General features: G+C 37.1%; 2 protein-coding genes across 4 annotated transcripts; one reads left to right on the forward strand and one right to left on the reverse strand.

Annotated features, from left to right (window-relative positions):
* Positions 1–940: 940 nt before the first annotated feature.
* tmem119a (transmembrane protein 119a) lies at positions 941–15,943 on the forward strand. 3 transcript variants are annotated; one of them, XM_682863.8, is made up of 2 exons: positions 941–1,079; positions 9,263–12,401. In XM_682863.8, the coding sequence occupies exon 2, from the start codon at positions 9,278–9,280 to the stop codon at positions 9,935–9,937; it is 660 nt and encodes a 219-aa protein (XP_687955.1). In that variant the 5' UTR covers positions 941–1,079; positions 9,263–9,277; the 3' UTR covers positions 9,938–12,401. The 3 variants fall into 3 exon arrangements, with proteins under 3 accessions (XP_687955.1, XP_073808180.1, XP_073808182.1); XM_073952079.1 differs by lacking the exon at positions 941–1,079 and adding an exon at positions 6,145–7,928 and having other exon boundaries at positions 8,205–15,943; XM_073952081.1 differs by lacking the exon at positions 941–1,079 and adding an exon at positions 6,145–7,928 and having other exon boundaries at positions 8,205–14,100.
* A 95-nt stretch (positions 15,944–16,038) lies between these two features.
* iscua (iron-sulfur cluster assembly enzyme a) lies at positions 16,039–18,236 on the reverse strand. Its single transcript, NM_001003632.2, has 5 exons — positions 18,095–18,236; positions 17,165–17,278; positions 16,888–16,998; positions 16,690–16,768; positions 16,039–16,599 (listed from the first exon to the last, which is right to left on the reverse strand). Exons 1-5 carry the CDS (start codon positions 18,194–18,196, stop codon positions 16,508–16,510), a joined length of 498 nt encoding a protein of 165 aa, NP_001003632.2. The 5' UTR covers positions 18,197–18,236; the 3' UTR covers positions 16,039–16,507.
* Positions 18,237–18,495: the final 259 nt, after the last annotated feature.

The following is an 18,495-nucleotide window of genomic DNA, read 5'->3' on the forward strand; positions in this document are numbered from 1 at the left end:
CTGCTTGCTGGGCCCTGCTGTAGGTCAATGATCTCAAACTCAATTCCTGGAGCTCTGCAGAGTTTAATTTTCAATCACCTCCAAATCACAACTACTTAATAGTCTTTAATACTGTGTATCCCAATTCTGAGGCACATCAACAGTATGTTTTGGATGTCTTCCTTATCTGACCCAATAACTTCAGGTTTTGGAGTTTCTTCTATTGTTCTGATGAGTTGATTCAGGTGTGTTTGATTAGAGAGAGGTTGAAAATATGTACTGTTGGTTTGCCTTCAGGAACAGGGTTAGAAAACACTGCTCTAGTAGTCCTAAACTAATCTTGGTTTGAGCGAAACTATGCAGAGCTGCGGCCCTCCAGGAATCGAGTTTGAGAACATGCTAGGTGGCAGTGTGGGTACTAATATGTAACATTTAAATACAAAAATGTTAAAAAGGGTACATCAATGGCAGCTTTTGTACCTTTATTCGTAAGAGTGCATGAGTAGAAAGAATGAACAGCACTAGTAATATTTGCTGAAGATAGTGTGTTGGCAGAAAACTACTCCAAAGTTCACTTAAGCGATGAAAACAGGATGATGCTCTTGATCTTCAGTCTGGGGAAGTCAGTAAAAGGTAACGGTGGAGTGTTCATACATTTAGTTTTTTACCGAATATGTTCAGAAGTGCATAATGGTGACACTTCTGTTGGCTAACACCAGCATGGTCTCGTTAGTCTTGATTCCTGCTCCAACATTTAGATAATAGTGTCAAAATCAGAGGCAAACGTTATTGTGTGGGTTGGTAAATGTTTCTGGATTTTCCTTGTCCTGTACATGCATCCATGTTTTTAGATAGAGGAAAAGAGAAGGACAGAAAAGGGAGGAGATGGAAATGGAGAGGGCAAGGGAGGGAGGGAATGTCTGTGCAATTATCCAGATTTTTTAGGAAAACCCACACGGTCAGAACCTCCCATAAGCTTTTCAGGACAACACAGTTGAAGCCGTTTGTTCCACAACTTGACTGTCTTTTATCTCTTCTGCATACCTGCAGTTTAAAAAGTTTCTGTCAAAGTGCATCAGAGAACGGAAGTAACTGCAGCAGTGAGTATTTTTATATTTCCTTTATTGTGTGGATAAATGCAATCTTTCACTTTCATATTCGTTACACAATTCTGTTTGACAATAGACGAGTCCTTTAAAAAGATTGTATAGTGTTTCTCAAAAAATGTATATGTAAATATGAGATTTTGTAGATGTGGTGGCCGCAATAATAATGCATGAATGCCATGAATACAAAATAAATATAGAAACATTTTAATGTTGTTTGGATTTTGGGGTTAATTATATTTATTTATTTGCTCTGTCATTTGTTTGTTTCATTTAAAGTTAATGTTTCTGCACTTTAAAAAATAATATGATCATTTTGTCCTGACAGCATATGTTTTTTCTGACACTTAATCTAAGTTAATCATGTTCTAACTTGATTTTAAGTTACGCACAGTGTTTTAAGTCAGTTTAACATAATTTAAGTTAAATGGACTCCCAAGGCTAATTTGATTCAGCTTAAAAAATTAAGAAAACCAGGATTATTTTTACAGTGTAAAGAAATGTAATGACAAAAATTCCAAACTACAAATATTTTTATGTTGCGTTAACTTATTTAAATATGCTAACCAGGTTTTGACGACAATTTTATGTTATACTAAGTTGAATTTTTAGTTAGTTTGATTGACGTAAGTTGAGATGACTAGAAAAGTTTGTTTGATTCTGAACTAAAAAGTGAAGGCAGCAACACATTATGAGCTATATTGTACACATAGCAATATGAAAGCCTTGATTAATAAATCTTATATTCTAAACCATTATATATATATATATATATATATATATATATATATATATATATATATATATATATATATATATATATATATATATATATATGAAGTCAGAATTATTAGCCCCCTTGAAGTATTAGCACCAATTTCTGTTTAACAAAGAGATTTTTTAAAACATTTTTTTAAACATGATAGTTTTAGTAACTCAATACTAATTTATTTTATCTTTGCCATGATGACAGTAAATATAATTTGATTTTTCAAGACACCTCATTACAGCTTAATGTGACAATTAAAAGCTTAACTGGGTTAATTAGGTTAACTGGACAGGTTAGGGTAATTAGGCAAGTTATTTTATAACAATGAATTGTTTTGTAGATTATCGAAAAAATATATATCTTAAAGGGGCTAATAATATTGATTTTAAAATGGGTTTTACAAAAAATATAAAAAACTGCTTTAATTCTAGCTGAAATAGAGAAGAGAAGAAAAAAGTGTCAAAATTTCCTTGCTCTGTTAAACATCATTTGGGAAATATTTAAAAGAGAAAAGCTAATTCAAAGGGGGCTAATAATTCTGACTTCATCTGTATGTATACATATTTTAACGACTAAAAGTACAGAACTATTACATCTTGAAAGTCCAGACAGATGCATTTCACAAAATTTGAAAATGTAAAATATCATAATTTGTTTTAAAGTCTATCAGTAAGGACCCACAACAAACACACACACACACACACTAAATTTTTTCTGTGGTTTACGCACATGCCACTTCTAAATATTAACTTGGCAGATACATTATACATTAGACAGATATGTTTATGCTCTTAATATTAGTAACATTCCTGTAAGAGGTTGTTGAAATTATGACCTATTTTGTAGCCTTAAAACAAAATCAGAGACTCTTTTAGCAGAACAAGAAATGTGGTCAGAGTGAGGGTTAGTCATGGTGTGGTCTGCTCAAAGTAGGAAATGTTTTTATAAAAACAGTTTAAAGAAGTAAAGACTAGCTCTATGCTGGATGGCAGGTCAATGTTTACACCGCCACTACAGATTGTGCTAGTTTGGGAATTTCCCTCCAAACTTTGGTCAAACTAGAAGCAGGTTAGTGGTTAAAAAGGATAGTTCACTCAGAAATAAAATGATTGTGAAGAATATTAAAAACCATAGTGGCTCAGTGGTTAACAGTTTCGCCTCACAGCAAGAAGGTCGCTTGTTTGAGGGCCGGCTGGGTCAGTTGGCATTTCTATGTGAAGTTTGCATGTTCTCCCTGTGTTGGCGTGGGCTTCCTCTGGGCGCTCAGGTTTCCCCCACAGTCCAAAGACATGTGATATAGGTGAATTGGATTAACTAATTTGGCCATAGTGTACGAGTGTGTGTGAATGCAGGAGTATATGGGTGTTTCCTAGCACTGGGTTGCTGCTGAAAGGGTATCTGCTGTGTAAAACATATGCTGGAATAGTTGGTGGTTCATTCCGCTGTGGAGACTGCTGATAATCAGGGACTAAGCCGAAGGAGAATGAATGAATGTTGGAAACCGAGAGCCATTTTGATTTCCTTAGTATGAGGAAAAAAATACAATGGAAGTCAATGGCTACCGGTTTCCAACATTCTTTAAATTATCATCTTTTGTGTTTGACAGAAAAAAAGACACTGAAGCAAGTGAAGAGTGAACAAATGATAAAAAGTAATTTCAAAACTTTCAAAAATGGCTTATCTGTCTTAATTTATAATAAACCAGTTTGACATAACAGAAAGTATAGTTAAAATGTATAGCATAACACCAGTGTTGGCTTTAACAGTGCTTAATATTAGAACAAATATGGATAAAGTCAACTGTTGGGTTCAATATTTTCTTTTAATTTTTAACCCAACAATTGGGTTTGTCCATACTTATTTATTCATTCATTTTCCTTCAGCTCAGTTCTTTATTTATCAGGGGTCACCACAGCGGAATGAACCGCCAACTTTTCCAGCATGTTTTCCGCAGTGGATGCCTTTCCAGCTGTAACCCACTACTGAGAAAGGGTTTGTTCATATTTGACACAAAATAAAATTGAACAAAAAACCGAATTAGTAAATGTGGATAACACTTTCTCATATTTTGGAATTTGGAATCAGTTGTACTGGCAGGATGTAATACAAGCAATACAAAATATCTTTGGTAACAGAATGGACTCTTTTACAAAACATAATTTATTTGGGTAAAATAACAGCGGTTCATTCCACCCTTGAAAAATAAGGGACTAAGCCGAAGGAAAATAAATGAATGAATATAAAAGCCAACTTAAAAGTAAAAGACAAGAATTTTAAAAAATACTTTTTTACTGATACTGAATTGTTTAGAAAATTACATGATTTTAACTATTTGATTGCCAAGTTCATAAATGATGTCGCAGGTTTGGTGAAAAAATAAACACACAAATGACGTATTTTCAATATAAAAAGTAATTGTGGACTATTTCTTTTACTTTTTGTTATGTCTTGAACCTGTAAAGCAACATTGCCTTTGATGCATTGTTTTTTATTCATTTTCTTTATTTTCTCCCTTATTTACTGTTGGTGGCTGTTTTTGCCCCATTTACTTCCATTATAACCACATTTTTTCGATTACAAAGTATTTGATTGTTGGTGGTTTTTTAAGAGAATTATTTTTCCAAGAGGTAAAATCAGTCATTTTTACTGTTGATCATCAGTTGGCACTATTAACCCTTTAGATAGGCCTGTGCAAAAAAAAAAAACTTTCTGGATGTTATATGGCAGGGGTCACCAATCTCGTTCCTGGAGGTCCGGTGCCCTGCAGAGTTTAACTCCAACTTGCCTCTACACACCTGCCTGGGTGTTTCAAGTATACATAGTAAGACCTTGATTAGCTTGTTCAGGTATTTTTGATTAGGGTTGGAGCTAAAATCTGCAGGACACCGGACCTCCAGGAACAGGTTTGGTAACCCCTGTTATATGCAGTATAACAGCAAATTAAAGTGTGTGTGTGTGGGTCTGAGTGAGTGAGAGTGGCCTTTACGCACGTACCTTGATGTGTCTGAGAAAATCTAAATATGCATCTCAGCACTCAGAACTACATGGAGTAAACAAAAAAAAAAGACTGTGTATTTATGCACCATCAAATGTGTTTGACTTTCTATAATGGAAGTCTATAGGGCAAAAACAGCCAACAAACAGTAATTTAGGGAGAAAAATGAAAATCTAACAATGCATCAAAGCCAATGTTGTTACTAGTCTTTCACATGTCAAAAACTGTGATAAAAGGTAAAAAATAATCCAGTCCACAAATACTTTTATATTGAAAATACATCATTTTGTGTGCTTTTTTTCACCGAATCAGTTACATAATTTATGAATTTATCATTTAAGTGTTGTAAATCCTGTTTTTTTTTTTTTTTAACATCTAGTAGTTTTGATCAGGACTGAGGTTAATTAACAGATTTATGGGGGAAAAAATTATCTGATGCATTTTTTACAGCAGTTTAATTCAGTGGGTGTTTTCATCCTAAATATTACAAAAGGGTAGTAAACTTGAACAGTGCACAAGGGTTAAAACTACAAATGGAAAAATACCTGCATTATTTTGAGAAATGGATTGTGCTTTTGTCTTTACACTGTGTAAACTGATCATTAAAGGTATTTGTTAATTTGACCGGTGAGGAAATATGTGACTAGTCAACTGTTCACTTAAATTCCAATGTTATTGTATTATTATTATTATTATTATTTATTTTCTTTTTGTCTTAGTCCCTTTATTAATCTGAGGTCGCCACAGGGGAATGATCCGCCAACTTATCCAGAATATGTTTTACGCAGCAGATGCCCTTCCAGCCGCAACCCAGCACTGGCAAAATTATAATTATTTTTATTTCTTAAAAAAGAAATAAAAATGAAGTATTAAATAAACAACTTAAAGCAGTGTTGACAATGCGCGAGCCGCCTGAATATTATGTGTGTGTTCTGGAGTGGGGCAGAAATAGTCTGGCTGGTTTCTGGCGCGTCTCACTGCAGCTGGGCTGTAAATACAGGCCTGAGATCTGCGGCTCTCCCACGCCTTGCTGCGCCCTCACTAATGTATATATGGCCTTGCTTTTGCTTTTCTGTGGTGAGCGGGTGGCATCGGCCAGGCAGCCAAATTACAAACCAGGCCTGTTTCTCCCTCTGCCTCCACCCCGAATAAGTAATGACTGGATGTAACAAGAATAACTCCTCTCCTGTGAGGCAACAGAAACATGAAAATCTGAAAATCTAGTGAGCTTGAAGCGACGTGTGCGATACACGCAGCTTCCTTCCTGTTATTACATAAAAAAAACCAATAGTACTGATAGCATCGAAATAGCTCTGTGTGTAAATATGCAGAAAGTTGATGACCATCTTGATTTCTGTTTACGTTCAGTGAAGGTGGGAAAATAGTTTAAAACAGCACTGCCATTGAAGAGCCATTGTTGGTTCAATGTCTTAGGTTAAACATAAGCCTCTCCATATAGTGTATTCCCTTTACAATTCCTATCCATTGAGCCCTTGTTGGAGGATCAACCTGAAATTATTTTTGAGTTATGGCTTTTCTGCTATTTACCAAAAGTATTTGAATTAGCTCAACCGTACCTCATTGTGGTTTGGGGGTGTGGTAACCTCATGCAGGCCAACACGGCTCTGGCCTGGAAATTAACCTGGTAACCTACTCCAGTATTCTGCCATAAAATTGAGAAGGTAGGGTTGCGCCTTAACATCAAGAAAATGAAGATAATGACGACCTCTGAGAATAGAAGATGCAGCATAAAGATCCACAATGAAGAAATCGATACAGTACGGGACTTTATATACCTCGGTTCCAAGATTGATCGAAATGGGTACTTGACACCTGAAATCAAAAGACGGTTAACCCCTGGACGGAATGCAATGGTGAGCATGAATGCAATCTGAAAAAGTAAGGATATCAGCATTGCTACTAAAGCAAGGCTAGTCAATGCGACAATCTTGCCCATAGCAACCTATCGCTGCAAGACCTGGATGATCAAGAGGACAGAAAGAAGAAAGGTCAACGCCCTGAAGTTGTGGTGCTGGAGGAGACAGTTGCACATTCTATGGACAACGAGAATCACCAACATAGAAGTTCTAGGGTGCATTAAGCCAAAGACCTTGCTGGAAGCCAAGATTACCAAACAGAAATTATTCTATTTTGGCCATGTCATGTGTAGCAATTCACTCGAGAAGGCAGTCATACTGGGAATGGTCTGTGGAAGTAGGAGGAAAGGCAGCCCAAGAACTCGTTGGCTTGATACTGTCAAATCTGATACCAACATGGACATGTGCGAACTCGAAGCGGTGATTAATAGAACTGTGTGTAGAGGAATGTTCCATAGAATGACTGAAATTTGACCTTGATTGAACGGATAATTAAATTAAGTATTTGTCAGTTGTTAGAACACTAAAAAAAATCAACTGAATCAAATAACCTCATTTAAGTCATTTGAACTTATTTTAATTAAACTGACTTAAAACACCTTGCGTAACTTAAAAAATTAAGTGGGAACATGATTAACTTAGCTTAATAAATTAAAATTAAGACGTTGTCATGAATAATTGATCATATATTTTTTACAGTGAAAAATTTCTGGCATGTTCCCAAAGTATGTAATAAATGAGTAGTCCAATTCTTCTCCAGTTATGTTTATTTCAGTTGCTACTTCTTACCAGAAGGACTGTATTTTTGGGCAAACCTAAAAAAATTTGAAAATGGTTAGACATTGAGGTTCAACATTCTCTCCAACAAGAGCTCAAACTTTGAATACCTGTACGTGATGCAGACAGTTTAGGAGGTATAAAGATCCTCAATCATTGTTTTTGTTTTCTATTTATTTATTTATTTATTTTATTTTTTGCATGACCTGAACACTCTGTTCTTGAGGGCCAGTATACTGGAGAGTTTAGCTCCAACCCTAATCAAACACTCAAACACACATGAGCCAGCTAATCAAGCTCTTACTAGGTATACTAGAAACTTCCAGGCAGGTGTGTTGAAGCAAGTTGGAACTAAAGTCAGCAGGACACCAACCCTCCAGGACAGACTTTAGACACCCCTGTCTTAAGTGGTTTTGAATCTTTGTGTGTCTTCTGTTGAATCCAAAATAAGATTTAAATTTAAATTTAGCTGAAAACCTTTAACATCCGTAGTAGAAAAAGCAAATGTTTTGGGAAATAAATATAGTTTCAGGTTTGCAGCTAAATTCAAAATATCCTTTTTTTGTGTGTAACAGAGGTCAGCTAGTAAAGTGCTTGCAGAGAAACCTCACTCCTCTGAACCCAAAAAGGTGCTCTAGCGACAGACGCTATAGATTCCATGGTCTTTAGCCTCCTTGTTAGAGCAACCGACTCCCTTGTAGAAGGTCGCTGATTCGATCCCAGTTCAGAGCGGGTTGGGTGGTGTAGGACCCGCGGGGTTACATTGGTGCTGTGACCCAGATGGGAGTGAGGTTTAGGGGGGTGAGTGTAATGGAGGCCAGCTAGTAAAGTGCTGTGCAGGTAAACCTCACTCCTCTGAACCTAAAAAGGTACTCTAGCGATCGCTGCTAGAGGTCAGGGTCTTTAGCCTCCTTGTTAGAGCACCCGACTTCCATGTGTTGGAAGGTCTGTAACGACCTGCATACGGAGCAATAAGGATAGCCCTCAAAATGAACAGAGTTTGCAAAGATGATTTTCCCTCAGTAGTAGTTTATTGTCCAGAAAATTAGTACACTGTCCTTTGCAAACTAGTTATACTAATAGTATACTGTCCCGCACACAGGGTTACTAAAGAAAAAGAAAACATACATAGGGCCTCATGTCTAATGCAACCATAGCAACAACATAAAAAAGGGTGCATGCTCTTAAAGGGGCCATGCACCTTACACGATACAGGTCGCCGGTTCGATCCCAGCTCAGAGCGGGTTGGGTGGTGTAGGACCGGAGGGGGTTACATGTTCCACAGAAGAAAGATATGCAGACAAGTTTAGAACAAATGATGATAAAATTTACATTTTCGCGTGAACTATTCCTTTAACTATGGAATGATAAAATGTGTGAGGGTAATATATACAAGGTGAGGGATTGGTAAATTGTGCACCTACTTCTACCATGCTAGTGAACTAATAAACTGTGCAGATAATGTACTGAAAATGAGTCAAAACCTGCAGACAATAGTAATGTTTTGGAACAAATTGTGAGGATTTTGTACTACCAATAAATGATCAATTACTGTGATAATATAATGGTTTTCCAAGACTTTGCATTATGTATATCATTTCATTGCCCTGTTTGTGGCAATTTTAATTTCTTTATTTGGTATATATCCAATCCTGATTCGACGATTATTGTTACCACCTTGCTGAAACCACCATGATGCTTACATCCTTTTTAAAATGAGGAATAAAAAAAGACCACATCTGTGTGTGTTTTCTTACAGGTCTATAGAGGAAGTATGTCGCTCTCTTTGCGTTTAGTCTGTCTACTCCTGACTGCTTTCTGTGCCAGCGTTTGCCTTAGCAAACCTGCTCCATTCAATGTGTCCATGGAGGGTAGCGGTGACGAACCCGAACTCATATTCCCCATTGCTCGAACCACCCATGTTCCTCCATCCCCGTCTCCATCTCCCAACATCACGACCACTTTCATCCGCATCAAAGACTTCATCTTCAACCAGGTGGTGGATTTCCTGAAGGAGAACTTGCTGCTCATTATTGTGGTGACTGCGCTGTTGGTCGTCATCATCTTCATTGTCTGCTGCGCCTCAGCTATGAGTCACAAGCGCAAACTCGAGGCCTATTATCCTCCAAAAACCTTCGCTCCCAGAAAATACATCGACCAACCGAGTAAAGCTATGGGACAACCTCATAACCAAGATGGCAAGATAACCACTGCAAAGACTCTGCGAGAACCTACGAAAGCACTAGTGGGGGAGAAGGATGGAAAAGAGCCACGTGCCAAACCAAAAGAGGTCAAAAAGGTGGAGGATGTTGAAGTGGTGGAGATGCAGAAAGATGAGCCCAAGAAGAAAGAGGAGCCTCTGCCAACCACCTCAAACAGTCAACCACTGGTCTGTACGTGCCATCTCAGAAAGGCCAATCACAGCACAGCATGAGGGCGTTTACTGCTACCATTGACCATCATTCCAAACGTTTTCTACCGTTAGATATTCAGTCAACATTCATGAATCTTTTGGTAGATGTGAAGACCTCACTTGCTTTTGTCAGCCGAGTTTCAACTCTGAGCACCACCGGTCAATGTGATTTTGCCAAGTTAGACTTGTCTACAAAAAATCCGTGAAGTGACACACATGACAAAAATGAATATAATTTGTATTGTTGTCATTTAAAATGCAGTAAGTGGTTAAACATTTATTTGTCTTCCATGGACCTCTTGTTATGAAAACGGCTGTGTTATTAAATTTATTTTATCCAAATCTCAAAACTGTCCTATAGGGGGACTGTCTCAAGCATAGTTTAATAAATTACAAATCATATAAATGAAAAAGAAAATCATAAAATTCTTCATATATAAATACCTCAGGCCTAATTTTACAAGTGGCTTTTTTCATAAATATTAATCTTTTTTTTCTCATATATTTCTAAAAACATAGGAACCTGATGCTAATTTTCACTGAGAACCATGTTCTCTGGTGTGACACTATGCTAAATTGCTCTGAAAATTTTTATTAGTTGGGACCCCATTTAAATTTGTGTGACTGAAGGTCTCTGTGAAGTCAAAATTATGTTTTGTAGTCCTTTTGTGTCCTTTTTTTAAATGTCCAACAAGACTTAAAGGTAATGGATAAAACATTATACTATTCATAATTTCATGTACGGTGGCCAAGAGAGCTTAATATGCTGCATTTTAAGAAAACGCATGCAATTACTAAAAACACCAGCAAATTAAGAAAAAATCTAATCAGTTTGACAGCATGTGCTACAAATTCACACAATGCAAACACATAAAAAATGTGCTGCATTTTCCCACAACTCAAACAAATTAATAAAACATGCTGCATTTTCTCACAACGCAAACACTTTACGAAAACGTGCTGCATTTTCTCACAACACAAGTAGAATAGGACACAACAGAAATGTTTCAAGGGGACCCAAAAATGGACGGATGCCGCTGTGTCGTGACTCGTGACTATTGCTCTGTGAAGTTGTAGGTGATCTTTGAAAGGTGCGTTCTTTTGTTTGTTTATTTTAATATCCCAATTTCAGTGTCTTTAGTATTTATTACCCTAAATAACCATAATCTAAATAGCCAGGTCTGTTATGATTTACAGTCTCCTTGAAACATTACATTGGTTTCAAACTTTTCAAAAGTGTTGTGAGGAAAATGCTGCATGTTTTCGTGAATTGTTTTTGTAAGTACATGCAGTGCGTTTTATTAATTTGTTTGCGTGTGAAAATGCAGCACGTTTTTTAAAACTGTGTTTGTGTTTTGAGGATTTGCATCACGTTAAGATCTCTGACATCATAGAAATGTGTCCAACAATGAAGATAAATTGCTCTCATATTATTTGTGTATTATTAAGCGTTAATTTTCTTAATTTTTGCTTTCACACCATAAGAAATTTTACTGTACAGTTCAGTAAAAAAGTAATTGATAAAGTTAGTGACCACTTCAAATTTTCTCAAACATCAGACTACATAAATAAATAAAAATAATAATGGTGCTTTAATAGTGCTTTACAAAAAAATGTTTTTACCATCTATTTGTCGTTTACCCACATTCCTGTTAAATAATATTATCCTAAACCAGCCTGATCTCAAAAGAGAACATAATTATTTTACGTTTTGTTAGTTTAGTGGCTAATTCATACAAATTCATACAAAATGTACGATTTTAAGAAAAAAGAGGTGAGGCACCCAACCCCGCCCTTAAACCCAACTATCATTGGGGAATGAGCAAATTGTACAAATTAGATCGTATGAATTAGCCACTACATCAAAAAGTTAAGAATTTGCCGTTGTGTTGTCCTAGCTGTGTTCCTATCCCTAATCCTAACCACAATTTATCTTTAAAAATGTATCTTTATCTCTCATTTTAGAGAAATGATAGGTGAATAAAAACGGTGAAGAAGCCTGTGTTGTAAGTCTAAACTTGGCATTAAGTATCCCAAAAATCGGACTAGTTTATTGGAATGTTGATTCAGCAAAATGTTCTACTTGTTGAAATCATGTTAACCTTGTAGGCCCTATCAGATAAAGAGTGAAAAATAAAATGTGTGTGAATGCTTGTCTTAATTACTGTTTCTTTTACTCTGTGGTGTAATGGAGCAAATTACTACTTGACAGTTCTAATCTTTTTATGGAAAATAAAATGGTGTAGGCAACAACCAAAAACTTGAAGTTATAATTTTGTGAATCACTTTCTAGTTCTCATTTCAAACTGTTTTTCACATTCCTTCGAGTTCTGTTTTACAAATGAAATATGCATGATAACCTAAATGATGTTGTATTTTCTGAGGCTGTTATCTGGATTTGTACTTGCTTTGTTTTATCTTACTTTCATGACTTTCTTCAGTATTATTTTTTATCAGGTTTAAGTGATTTTTGTCTCACGAATAAATGCCAAAAAAAAAAAAAAAACCTGGCCTGCTTAGTTGCGTGCATATGTGGTTGTGTATGTGATGATAAACTGTAAAAAATGTAATTATTTTTAAAACATGCAACAATTTTATGAGGTTATAAATATAGATGTACTGTTACATTTTATCAATTTAATGTATTCTTGCTTAATAGGTGTTATAGTTTCTTTCAAAATCAAAGACCAAAACCTTTGAATTGTAAGTTAGATTTTTTCAAAGAATTGGTTTTTCTTGTCTGAAGCTTATGAAACCCAAGAACCCCAGCGACAGAGCCCAGTAGAGCATAACGGCGGCAGCTACAGAGCTTTTGTCACATCCATACAATGTCCAATCAATATTTCACAAGCTCATTCCAAAAGCCTCTCCAGAAATATCTGCCATTAATGAAAATATTCTGTCTGAGACAGAACCAAAGAATATTACATTAAGCCTGTTTTACATTACAATTACATCTCGAAGAGAAATAACGTATGAATTTCTCCATGCAACAGATATGTCCTAAAAAAAAGCTTGCGGTTCTTAAAATAATGCAGCTTTTGTTACATTGATGTTATCTGCATATCGTTGATTAATAGCAAGCTAAATGCAAATTAGCCCCAAGTGAAATTAAAGCTCCACTGCTGTGGAGCATGACCAAGTGTTGCTAGTATCAAAGATATGGTGTGAAACCTGAGCCACAAAAACGTAACATAACTCAAGTTTAAAATCTTTACAAGGTGCTAAATAATTCTGCAAATACACTCTCCTTTCACTTATTTGAGTGAGAGTAACAAGCTCTCAACACTCCTGAACGATAAAATGTTAATTTAGACAAACCAATACTTAGACAAACCAATACAAACCAATGTTCTTCAGATGATCAAAAAACATATTCCTTATAGACAAGAATGATTATAAAACATGTTGCCTAACAGAAAGTACTCCACTAACCTGGTATCATTGGGAAAAGCAACAGGAGTGCCCGATTAATTCACATTGCGAAGAAGATACAAAACAGGTAACTCAAAACCTTAAGGCTGCCATTAAAGTTTGATGAGCCGCTACCCAGAATTTTCAGGGTGAGCACTGAGCGTTCTCTTGAAGAGAGCGGAGAGGATGAGAAGCAGATAAAGTGGGCTCTTCTAAAACCTGCCAAACGGGGAGGACCACATCTTGATTTCTAAATAACGCATTTAGAATTGAGCTCAAGCTTTAAAAGAAAGGAAATACAACCTGGAGGAGTCTCAGAGTCCATCATGGTAATGAGGTTTGTTCAAATGAAATCTTTTGCCGTAAATGAAAAGCAGTTACTAATGTTGTCCCTCTTCTTCCTTCAAGTGAGTCATGCGTTCTAGTCTTCTCTTCTGTCTCCTGTTGTATCTCCATTCATCTCTGCTTGCTGGGCTGATCATGTCCCCTTGTCCCAATGGCTGCTGCTGTCCTCATCCTGGAGCTCTGGTTCTGTGCGAGTCTCTCGGTCTACACACTCTGCCTCGCTCTGTCCCTCTAAACACTGCTGTCCTCTCCGTAGCTCGGAATCGGCTCTGCAATGTGGACAACATGTTCCAGCCGTACTCAGGCCTGCAGGAGCTGAGCCTCAGCCACAACCAACTAGTCCGCTTCCCTCGTGGGCTTCCAGCGAGTCTGGAGACCCTTCAACTTCAGGAGAACCAGATCACTTACATCACCACTGGATCTCTAAGGCAGCTTGGGAACCTCACCCGTCTGGACTTGGAGGATAACCGGATACGGTCAGTTCAGCCGGGGGCACTGCTAAGTCTGACTAGACTGAGGATGTTAACTCTTAAGGGGAATAGATTGTCTCGTCTGCCAGCGAACTTACCTTCTTCGCTAACGCACCTTGATGTGTCAGAAAACTGTATATCTGCCCTGGATCTGTCCTCTTTGTTTATGCTGGTGAACCTACAAGTGTTAAGGATCAACAGTAACTGTTTACACACTATTCCTGAGCGGGCTTTTGATGGACTCTCCCACCTTCGCTCAGTAGATCTTGCCAATAATCTGTGGGTTTGCGAGTGTGAAATCATGTATCTGTATAGGTGGCTTCTGACAGACAGGGTTTGGATGGCGACAGATCTCGTATGTACGGCTCCTTTGCACCTTGCACAGAAGTTGCTATTAACTCTCTCAGTCATCGCGATCTGCCCAAAACTTTTTAAGCCTGCTGAGAGAATGTCATCAGCGAACACAACCTCAGAATCCCGGAAACTGGTTGAAAGTAATGTAGAACAGACTACGAGCGTGTCAACATTGGTTAGATCCGATATATTGTGTAATACAAGTACCTTAGGATGTCGAGAATCTTCAAAACTGACTGAGAGCACAAACTCAAGGTCTTTCTTTGGGTCAGACCAGCCAACATTGGAGAGACTGAGCTATGAGGAGTGCATCTCTCAGAACTTTGCATCTTTTATACCGCAGTCCACCCAAGTACCCTACAGTCAGGCCACAGGTGTGGAACCAGGCTGTCTGGAGAATTCAACAGGTCAGCGACCAGCCACTGTGGCGTCTGCTGGTTCACTGACCACAACTAAAGACATTGAACTCATTCCTCAGACAATACTACAGTACAGCGACTCCACGCTCATTGCACTGCTGACTATTCTTTGTGTGCTTACAGTGTTACTGATGCTCTTGGTGCTTTTGGTACTAAAAAATATCCTTCTACGAAATCAGAGAGTAGCACCGCTTCCACAAGTTCAAGGAGACATAAGTACAAATTCATAAGCTAGCACTTTTGAAAAATAAACTGCATGTTAAAAAGTATATATATATATATATATATATATATATATATATATATATATATATAATTCACAAAAGAACTTTTTTTTTTAAATTCAATAAGCAGGGGTGTCCTGGAGGTTTTAGTCCAGCTTGTCTCAACACACCTGCACAGAAACACATCTAGAAAGCCTAGTAAGAGCTTGATTAGCTAACCCAGGAGTGTCTGATTGGGGTTGGAACTGAACTTTGCAGGACAGCAGACTGAGTTTGGGCACCCAGACAGTAAATTAGCCATTTTTGTGACATTTTGTTCCCCAAATGTTTTCAAAATTCTTACTCTTGCACACTCTACCTACCTCTACTCTGATCGCTGGCAGACTGGTGTCACTAAAATCTCTTTGATCGTGAACAGCAAGAAAAGAATAAATGCTCCATTTAAAAAATAATTTATTAAAGAATAAATTGCCTATTTAAAGGGGATAGGCAGATCGGTTTGACCGTACCAGAAAAGTCGCTAAGTTGGCAACACTGGCTGGCAGTGTCTTTGAAGCGCTCACACCTCGTGCATGTGCAGAATGAAGGAAACATTACATTATTCATGGGAGGCCCCGGTTTTGAAAAGAAGTAATAATGTTAAAATCCTAATGATTATAGACAGATTTTACAACATCCGATAGGAAAAAATGTATTAAAGAGCTATCTGATTAATATAGGCTTTGTGGCATTGGTCCAGCCCTCTAATTGTCCAGGGCCCTAAGCAGCTGCTTACCTCGCTTATTGGTTAAGCCCGCCAATGTGTTGACTAGTGTGTATCCCATAGAATCAAACATTTTACTAAACTGAAATTAGATTAAATAAAATTCAGACTCCTCAATGATAATATAAAGCAATGATGATACAGCATAAACACCCAGAGCTTTATTTCGTTTTGAAAAGAAATACAGCAGAAAAACCAGTATATATATATTTTTGCTTTTGCTTACAAACCACTCCTAATGATATAACTTTCCCTGCAGAAAAACGACTTTTCCTTTTTGAAAAACTGTAATAGAATACATGTACAAGCATTGTTGAAGTATGCATTTACAATAGATGACATGTAATGTCTGAGATCTTCGTGAATTAAAGAGTTTATTTTAATGTGCGTGATTCCAGGAGAAAAAAACTTTAATTCAAAGATCTCCACAGTCTGTCAATGCAAACCACCTCAAACCAGCAATGGTAAGGCAGTACGAGTTTAGTAGTAATAATAGATGCAGGCTATTTTGTTTATTACAACCTCTGTAAGGAAATAAACCACACAACTTTTCATCAGTCACATATAGAGTGGTTGACGGTGACGGTCTGTAAATAAGACCATTAATTTCGAGCTTCAGCCAATGTCTCCTTCTCATCCTTCTGTTTGAGCCTATAGTCTGCTAATGCAGCCTTGATTGCATCCTCTGCAAGCACTGCCAGATAAAAAAACAAATAATTATGAATTCTGTGACTGTGCATATTTTTGACACCCCTTTCCCCAATGTGCTTGCAGACCAACTTACTAGAACAATGCAGTTTGACTGGTGGAAGACAAAGTTCTTTGGCAATCTCTGTGTTTTTGATTTTCAGGGCTTCATCAATCTGCACACGAAACAGAGAACATTACAATGTGGGAGGAAATGCTTGAGAAAACAAATTTAGAGCAAGATGAGATCATCTCACTGTGAATTTGTGCAATGGCCTGAATCACAATGACTCACCGATTTCCCCTTCACCCACTCTGTGGCCAGAGAGCTGGAAGCAATGGCAGAGCCACAGCCAAAGGTTTTGAATCTGGCATCTATTATTTTTCCATTCTCATCCACCTGAATCTGTCAAACACATTGCCAACACGCATAAAAGAGATTATTTATATATAGAAGTGATTGTATTATTAATATACAAGCAGTCAATATTTGAAGCGGATCTAAAAGTTTATCAAAATTGTAATAAGACACAAAAATGTGTTAGTTTTAGACCTGTTTCATAACTTCATACCTGTAGTTTCATTACATCCCCACATGCGGGTGCACCTACTAAACCCGTTCCCACGTTCTTTGCGTTCTTGTCCAAGGAACCAACATTTCTGGGGTTTTCATAGTGGTCCACAACCTTTAGAGAAAAGTAAAATATGTTATACCACTAAATCACTTCATTTGAGGTGAAGTTGGTTTTATATTCGCACATTCATTCAGTGACAATGTAGGATACGTGATCCCTATATTGTCTACCGCAGAATATTCTGTCTGAAATTACAGAAGTATTTCTTAAAAACAATTAGCACTATTTGACTGCATGTGAACAATGTACTTTGATAGTCATCGGCTGCTAATATGATTTCTCTATTAAGAATTTGTAAAGACTACTTCTCTGAAATTATGCTTTTAAGGAGAAAGTCTGAATGTGTAAATATAAAATTAACTTTACCTCAATATGACTAAAGCATGTGAATATGTGCCCTTGCTTTATAATGACACTGACCTTCATAATAAATAGAATAAAAAAACTGAACTGTGAACTTACAAAAGTAATACTACCAATAATAAAATGTTTATTTAACGTTACCTATGGCACAAGAAGAGTGATGTTAAAAGACACACCTCTAGTGAGTTTGTAGGACAGTTACACAAGTGCATTATTTATCTAACCGTAAATATGTATGAACAGTTAACAGTATATAACAGTATATGTATGAACGTTAATCCATAATATAAACAACATATGATGACACTACGTTTACTTTTAAATTGACAACAGAAAGCAGCAACTGAGCTCCTTGCTCTGCTAGTTTGTTTACATACGCAGTTAACATTAGCTTAGCTAGCATCAACGCAACAAAGTTGCCCTCAAACATTAGAAACTGCAAATGAACTGATCAAAGACTAATCTTACGAGGCAATCTGCAGTAAGACGAGAAGTGACACATACCTTTTTATGATAAGAGCAGGCGGGTCTGAGCTCTGGTAATGACAATGATTTACTGAAAAGTGCAGAAGATGCACAGCGCCTGGCAGCTGCTGCTAACGCCATGATGACTGACTGACTATTACTGCATGCACGGTGCTCAACCAGCAGGGAGGGCGCTTTCACCTACATTTCTGAATAATTGCACGGATGTTTTGTACAAATTCTTTAAGCTAGAAGTCGATAGTTACGATGATTTAACTGCACCCTGCTTGTGTATTTCTACAATCTTGTTTTGATATTGCTAATTTGATCATAAACATAAGCTTGAACACCAGAGAACTTACTTTACTTAAACAATAGGGGGAGCACTTTCACTGCACCCCTCAAATGTGATGTATTTTTATAGGTGACTTTATAAAACC

The sequence above is a fragment of the Danio rerio genome, chromosome 5 (genome assembly GCF_049306965.1).
Source record: "Danio rerio strain Tuebingen ecotype United States chromosome 5, GRCz12tu, whole genome shotgun sequence".
Lineage (NCBI taxonomy): Eukaryota > Metazoa > Chordata > Actinopteri > Cypriniformes > Danionidae > Danio > Danio rerio.